Source organism: Borostomias antarcticus (assembly GCF_949987555.1).
Source record: "Borostomias antarcticus genome assembly, chromosome: 1".
NCBI classification, from domain to species: domain Eukaryota; kingdom Metazoa; phylum Chordata; class Actinopteri; order Stomiiformes; family Stomiidae; genus Borostomias; species Borostomias antarcticus.
The window spans coordinates 54,103,662-54,112,428 of NC_140234.1; the positions used below are offsets into that span (position 1 = coordinate 54,103,662).

General features: G+C 41.1%; 1 protein-coding gene across 1 annotated transcript in view; it reads right to left on the reverse strand.

The window, feature by feature from the left end:
• LOC311312020 (cell adhesion molecule 1-like) overlaps nt 1-5,965 on the reverse strand; it is a gene marked incomplete at both ends in the record, with an annotated part of 172,942 nt that extends 166,977 nt beyond the window's left edge. Inside the window, one exon of the mRNA XM_084441862.1 lies at nt 5,886-5,965. Within this exon, the coding sequence (XP_084297988.1) occupies nt 5,886-5,965 (80 nt within the window). The remainder of the gene's footprint in view (nt 1-5,885) is intronic.
• Between the last annotated feature and the right edge of the window lie 2,802 nt (nt 5,966-8,767).

Consider the following 8,767-nt stretch of genomic DNA (forward strand, 5'->3'; position numbering starts at 1 on the left):
TCGACCTTTCTTTTGGCCACCTTTGAACAACATACCATTTTAGCTACACTAGAAATAACTGAGGCTAAAACTAACGTCAGGCTAGCTAGCTAGCTAGCTACTACTGTAGCTAACTGCAGCCAAAACTTTAGCTGCGCTGTCAACTCTCCATGATCTGTACTGTCAACTCACATGACCCTAGTGTTGCAAGATCAGATTGACAATTTCCCAACTGCCCAATGTCATCAAAGGTAGCCCACATGGGTAGAAAACCTCCCAGCCTGGTAACATTACCAACGCCAACCCCTCAAAGCAAAGGACATTCCAAGTGTTGCTTGCAGCCGAGAAAGCAGTGAATTTTGAGTTGTTGCGTCGTGGCGATGTCTCAGAAATACCAAATGGTATATCTCAGATTTACCAAATGGTAAAGGTTGAGCTTAGTTAAACAAAAGGCCCTTTATTTGGGTGATGTGCCCCCTGGGAAACACTGGTCTTGAACTCGGAAGATTACATGCGTTGCAGTACATTAAACCTTTCTTCACCCCAAACCTCCCACCTCGGCATTCAAATCCTATTGTATTTATGGTGCGTTCGTTTGTGGTCGGAGGTGGCAAGTCGCAAGCGGCAAAATACCTACCTCCAACCTGTGTGCATTCGAGCTATAGCGAATTATATGATGATGATATGATATGATATTGGCGTCAGCTGGCAACTGGGGGCTGAGAAACATATCCGAATTTGCGACGAGGAAGTGCAAGTTCACGCAGCGTTTTATTAAATCATTCCTAGTAGCAAGTCGCAATTTGCCACCTCCCAGTTATAAACGAACGCACCATTAGTCCTGGTAAATGACAAATTTCTCTCCCGTCACATAGATGACATATAACTCCTTAGTTTTTCCTTCCACTACATGACATATTCCTACAATTGCCAGATGATCAGTATGAGGATATAAAACCCCAGAGACTACCCTGAAATATCTTCTATGGAATAGCAAAGGCAGGTTGTTGCAATGGGGCACTATAATGGTAGGAAGGCATTGTGAGTAGTATAATATAAGTAATCAAGTGGCTGGATATTTATGAATACGGTCATATACTTGTCAAGGCTTAACCGTGTAGGTGTACTTGAACCACAATGATGGTTGCACAGGGAAAAATAATTGGTTCTGCCAATAGAAAGGCATTATTTCATTTAAATAGGTACAACCAGTCCTGTGTGTGAGTGGTTTCATACAGACTACTCCACTATTCAAGCACCTTAGTTGTCCCGAGGTAGTGATGAAACTCTTTCTGTACAACAGCACTGGAACATGCACTGTAGAAGAGAAGATGAGTCTTAGGCAAAGTATCTGAACCAGAATGCTCTCTTCTCCTGTAGTTCAGGCCAATGAGAGTTTCCAGAGATCAGGAAGCTGTGATGGCATGCAGGGGTTGTGTTCAGATCCAGTCATAACCAGCTGGGTTGGTGGATAATATGGATGCCATTCCAGTCACTCTGCTGATGTACCGTTTGTGCATCTGCTAAGCTGAGAAGAATCACTTCTATCAACATTCAACAATTTAGCAGTGGCTGCAGAAACTAGAGTTGGGAAAGAGGAGAAGAACAGAAGAGTGTCTAGAATAGCCCCAGTGTTTATTCTACCAATCTGATCAGGTTCTCAGGTATCAGATGCCCTGCTGCCCTGGAGTAGACCTACTGTACCCAGAGTTAGATAGCCTGTCATAATGGAGTAGATCTATGCACTGTACACTATCAGGTGTATGGCATCCCCTCTTACCCCTGGGCCTCTCCCCTACCAGTGTCTGTACGGAGCTATTGATCAAGCGCGTTTCATCCAGAAACCTGTACAGATTAGTGATTGGAGATTTTCTGCTGAGAAAGCTGAGGGTTCTCTACTCTTCAGATTGATCAACAGTAATCTAGTCAAGTCTAGGAGCTTAGAGTGCCTTGTCATGGTTGTCTATGAGCTGGTTAAAACCAACCTGCAAAACTGCTGTGGGGCAGTGAAAGTATCTCACGATGAGTTGCTGTGACTGGTCCTCAGACATTCTTAATGGCGTGTTGTGATTGCTCCATCAGCCATACTAATATGCACTCCATGGCCTCCAAAAAACAAAAAAACATAGCTCTTTCATTTTTCTCATTGTGGAAAAGGATTGGCACAGTACAGGCAATGAGGACAATGCAGCGAGCTCCCTCAGATCCAGGCTAGAGGAGAACAATGTCATATTCATACCCACAGACACTACCTCTCCTCCTCATTACCAAAGCACTTCCATGAATGGACGCTTCTGTCCCCAGAACCCTGAAAGAGCCCATCGTCAGTCTTTTACTTCTAATTGACTGTTTACAACACTTCTATGTCCAAAGTTTTGATGCGGTCAGGATCATTCTCTGACTGGCAGTTCAGTGGAAATTTCTTCCATGCGATTGTTTGTTTGTAGCCTTGTAGTTCATCTGATGTGATTCATCTTTCCATACATAAATACCTCAACGTGAATTGAATGTCAACATTTCCCTTCTCTCCACTTTGACCTTGACCAAGCACATGCTTTCTGTGTGCTGGCAGGGTTTAACTGTGTTCCCCAGCCTAGGCTTGGAGGGAACGCTACAGTTGGTGTCTTTGAGAGGTTGAAAAGCATACAAGGTCAGACATACAGTAGAGAGACATTCTCCAGGCTCTGCTTAGTGTGGCTCTCTACAAACTATCTCACCCCACTGGCTGCTTTCAACCTGTTTGGCTTGGGAAGACAAATACAACCGAGAAACCTCACCACTCACTCTGACCCCTAATTACACAGCTGCAAGATGCTCACACACACACACACACACACACACCATATACACACATGCACGCACACACACAAGCGCACACACACACACACACACATACACACACACACACATCTTCTGTCAATTCCCAATGATCATAGCAACATTGCTGTAGCTGATTCTTTGTTATATAGCCCACTTTCTTTCAAGAGCTGCCGGTTCTGCTATGTAACAGTAACGTGAGCTGTCACCACATAAAGTAGTGCCGTACATTATCTAGCAATTAGAGAGAGGCTTATTAAGCAGAGCGTAATGTCAATTTAATGAGCTATAAATTCAATTTCTTTAAATAGAAAAGTATATTATTGTTACAAATGATGTAGTGAGACCAATGTTCAGGCAATGAAATACTTTACAAGCTGGCACATATCAACGGGTCATTAGCTGGGGTGTTAAATTTGACTACAAACAGGATAAGAGTCTCTCATGTGACGAGGTTGTGAGACCTATGTAATTTGCACCAGCAGCCATTCCCACACGATACAATACAGTATTAGTAGTGTTATTAGCAATGTTATTTTTCAAATTTTAACCTCGGCATTCAGAAGCACTGGACCCCAGTAAACAAACAGAGCTGGTGAATATGACAAGTGAAGATATGACCAGATATCTATCTGCACTGGCCCAGTGGCCCTCAGTTCAGTTTATAAAGCCCCCATTACAGTATCAGGGAGAAGTACAGTACGACACATAGATTACAGACTTCCGTCACATTCCTCAGTTCCAAAGCCAAGCTCATCATGAACACTGGGCCAATCATCTACGATCACACTACCCTTGTCCCACTTGGAAAATGGTACACCAAAAATGAAGTGTGTGAATGAGTTTCCGGTGTTCCTGTGAGAGCCTCTCCCTAAGTGGTTTTAATTTAACTTTTGACATTGCCTTTAAGCCCCCCCCCCCCTCCTTGGTTTGCCAGGCCCCTGTTGTAAATAAAAATGTGTTCTTAATGTCTTTGCCTGATTAAATAAAGGTAAAATAAGTTGCACCTAAGGCTCCATGACTGGGTGTATTGATCCACTTCAGCATCATTCACTGCTGGCTGACAATAGCATTAGCAACCCTGTGAAACAGTATAATCACACAAAAGCTGATATTTATCACAGTAGACATGGCCTCCTGAGAAGCACTGGAAAGGCTGTTCAAACGTTTCTTTTGTCTTATCTAAAGCGGTTCATTGCTGATCCGACCAGCCAAGGTATATCTCACCTTTAGTAACGCCTCCGAAAGAGATGCCGTTTTCCTGACGTCACTTACAAGATCTTCCACATTCATTCTGAATCATACAAGGCTACGTCTTTTATGGATACATCTTTTCTACTAATCACACAAGGCTACCTCTTTTCTACTAATCATACAAGGATACATCTTTCTATTAATCATACAAGGATACATATTTTCTACTAATCATACAAGGCTAAATATGTTCTTGCTCTAGCAGTATGATACACTAACTATTCTTGTGTCACACACATACTACAGTACAGTATACTCCAAGTCCAGCTGTGGCTGCCAGATTTTGCTCGCCTCCTTTCCATGTTCCAATTTCATCATCAAACTGAGACTTGAATGTCCAATCAAAACCTAAACTATTGAAAACATGAGAGTTGTCAAAGACTATGTTAGTGGGCATACAGGTTTACTGAACCCAAATGGGCAAAGTTCTGATGCTGTGCTCTCCTTGCTGCCAATGGTTGGTGCTATGGCAATCACATAAATGAAAGATCTGCAGCAGTCACATGACTTTCTTGGCTTGGGACTTCCGCACAAAAATGGCTTCTTCTACTTTAATGCTGCAATGTTTAGTGTATTGTGATGCAAGCTATTGTGCATGGGTGGGGTATTATGATATGCAGTCATGTTGGATTAAATGACTAGTGACAGAATGACACTATAGAGTAAATGCCATTCACCTAATACTCAAAAAAAAGCACAATCAATTCAACAATTCTCAATTGAAAGCAGCATCTATTCTAACCTAATGAGAGAGAGAGAGAGAGAGAGAGAGAGAGAGAGAGAGAGAGAGAGAGAGCTTGCCCCTCTTTCTCAATTGGAACACTTGTTTATCAAGGCACAAACAAAACATTTGACATTTTGAAATATTTATACTAACAGCAGACCTGTTGCTATAAAGATAGTCATAATTGTTTCTTGATAGCCTACTGTAGGCATTCAACTGTCGAGTCCATTAAATAGATACTAACAAAGTAGTCTCAACATAGAATGCTATAGTGAATAACAATTCATTTTGAGGATTATCAGCGCACCTCAGTGTGATTAAATAATGCGGTCGTCAGACCTTGCCCCAACGCGACGAAAGGCTGAACTGAGTCTTACTATCGCAAGATTTTTTTGGGCAATAAGCTAGACTAGGCTACGTATGTAGGCGTTTTCATAATCAAACTCTAGAATGGCAAAAATGCCTGTAAAGTATATCACAACGTCACGCGCACATTGTACCTCTCAAGCCGGGCAGTGGGCTAAAGGACATACTGACAATGACACCGCTGCAATGCGTGCTTTTCACAGCCCATACGGATTTCAGTAGGACCATATATTTATTGAAAGTGAATAGGCTAATTGCAAGCGGACGTTTCGCAAAGATTGCCACGGCTCCACAGGACGTGTGTATAGACTATGGATTTTTGTAGGCACATGAGCCGACTTCAGGCAGGAAGTTATCGCTTGATGTTCTAGTTACTGGGTACGATTTTAAAGAGAGGAGTCTTCTTCTGGGGGCTATGCATGTGCAGAAGTGTAGTCGTGCAAAATAAACATAGTGAGGATCACTTTCTCTGTAGGCGACTGTAAAACCGCACTTTATGAAACCCCTTGAAGAGGGTTATAGGCTATTGATCCATTTTAAAGCATCATTGCGCTGTATCATATGCCAGATGTCTTAATGCACACACTGACACACATTTAGAGTAGGAGAAACACCAAAAAGTGACGATGCTGAGATTTGGAAGAAGCTGCGCATCCGTGCAAGCGCATCTCAAGTTATACGAATGTTATCTTTCCACTTCTTGAGTTCGTACTATTGGTGTGGCAAATACATAATAGGAGAAAACATACCTTTAAGAAGAAACGCCGCGGAAATCACGAGAATAGAGAGAGAAATAGTGAGAGATCCGTTCCCCGTGATCGCCATGTTGGACACCTGCTTGAGACTGGCGGCGCTAAATCACCTAGAGACGGCCATGGGATGAGAGTGGAGGGAGGGCACAAACGGATTATTCTGGCAAATGACAGAGCGTGGTCGCGTCTACTTTGGCTTTCATTCATGCCCATCTAGTTAAGACAAGTCTGGTAGGTTTATGGTGTGTATCGGCAGTCCAGTGGTTAGCTTTTCACATCGAGGCTACAAGTCATAGGGATACTATAAAATAATCTCTGAGGTTATTTACAACTCTTGTAACATACATGGACCAAATAAGGCATCTTAAAAATATAGCCTATTCTAAACGTGATCAAAGTTTATCATCAATTTAGCGGCACGAAGGGTAATAAAGCCCCTGAATTAATTCAGGGATTTTGCTTTTTTTTGTATTTCAGTGAATGCAATAGCCAACGTGTAGGCTATTGAATTATGTAAACATGCAATATATATTTCTTAGCATAAAGGCTTAGGCTATATGTTATATCTGTTAGCCTACTTATATACTGTTATACTTTAAATATTGGATAGGCTCATTTGGCTCCGGAGCATCGTCTTCGATCGTCACTCACAGAGCGCCCTCTGTATTATTTCTTGGGAGTTACGAGTCATTATAAACACCACAGATCCACAAGGAGTAAAGAGTAGGATGGATGGATGTATGGATGGATGGGTGGGTGGATGGATGGATGGATGGATGGATGGATGGATGGATGAATGGATGGATGGATGGATGGATGGATGGATGGATGGATAGATAGATAGATAGATAGATAGATAGATAGATAGATAGATAGATAGATAGATAGATAGATAGATAGATAGATAGATAGATAGATAGATAGATATGATGTAATAGCTTATCATCATATGCATGGTGGATTGATCAAGATCAAAGGAGCCCCAAATAGCTTTGTGTCAGTCTCAGTATGATTTAAATTAATGTGTTTATTGATCCCAAGCTTGTATAATAGTATTGGTTTGCATCTGTATTCCAATGGACTGTATGAACTGTTATCATCATTATATTTTCTGTTTGTTTTTTTTCTCTCCAAATGCCACAACCGAAGATCCCTTTGGGAAAAATAAAGTAGCTAGTAATTTTAAATGTAGAAAATGTCCCTACTGGTGTGCAGCATGTGAGCTATCCTTCTCAGCTCTCCGCTGCCTTTATTGTCCTCAGGTAGGCTGCTCACCACACTGAGTCCACACTGCATAAAGTTGTATCACAAGCAAATGTGCATGATAATGTTGAATCTCATCTACTTTTTTTATTGTGTCAAACATACACAATGACATTGACAACTAATTGCATAATCTATTTTGTGTCAGAGTTTGTGTCACTCTTCATTCCATGGATGAACAGAGAGCATTTAAAACTTCACCCTAATGCCGGGGCCATTTCCATCGCTACAGATTGAATTTCCCACATCAAATTAATTTATGATGTCATTATCTGTGGCAGCTTGCCAGCTCTGCCTATCACTCAACACAACCATGCAGACTTTCACATGGTGTTTTCTTGGAACTACTACTGTACTGTATGTTTTCTGCAGAGACAGATAGATAGATAGATAGATAGATAGATAGATAGATAGATAGATAGATAGATAGATAGATAGATAGATAGAATAAAGCACAAAGAAGGCACAAAAGGCACAACACAGTAGGCTATGCAGTGTGCAAAATGTACAAAAAGTGCACCAAAAAAAAGCCATTTCAATTAAATTCAATCTTTATTTCAGACTCACCAGCGGGTCCATATCAACATAAAATACAATAGACAATCCACAAAACATACAATATACAATATAAAGTATAAAAATATAGAACCATGTTAGTCTATCTGCCCATATATAGGCTCTCTCACCAGTGTTTTCTGAGCCTGGACGTAAACCGAGTACTTCTTCTAGGGTGGGTTAAAGCCTCTATGATGCTGTTCTCTGACCCATCCAACCGACATAAAATTATACATCGAATGTTGTAAAAGTGCTTCAAATGTAGGGACACCAGAGGACACAAACAGTTGGCTGGCACTATGCCATCTAGGGACCTTAAGCAGCAGCCTCATAGCATCATTGTAGGCCACTTTGAGCCTCTGCATACTACTCTTCTTGTAACAACACCAGAGATAAGCTGCATACAGAGGTGTGCAGAAAGCTCTAAATAATGAGCATTTTACTTGTACAGAGCACATGCTGAACTTACGTAGCAATATATTGGCCTGCGCATATAATTTACAACATTGTCTGTAGATATCTCTATCGTCATTCAAGTCCTCAGTAAAGAAATGGCCAAGGTATTTTAGTTCCTGGCATGTCATGAGAGGAATATCACTTAAGTGAAAAACAAGAAAGACTAATTTCTTATCTTCTCTACTTCTAACTATCATGACATTACTCTTCTTAGCATTGTATTTTATGTCAAATACTGTGAGCACACCTTCAGTAATTGCTGCAACCCAGCACTGTATGGACTAAAAATTACTAGGTCATCTGCATACATAAGATGATTAATGACAGATTCACCAACAAGACAGCCCGTCTTGCACATATTCAGGTGCTTAGATAGATCATCCATATATACATTAAAAAGGATAGGAGACAAGATCCCACCTTGGCGAACACCATTGCTAACATTAAATTGGGCTGATATAAATTACCCCATTTAACCTGCATTTTCTGATGGGCATACCAGAACACCAATATTCTGACAATGTACTTAGGAACACCTCTAACAAGCAGTTTTTGAAATATTTTTTCATGATTGATCCTGTCAAAGGCCTTGGATGCATCA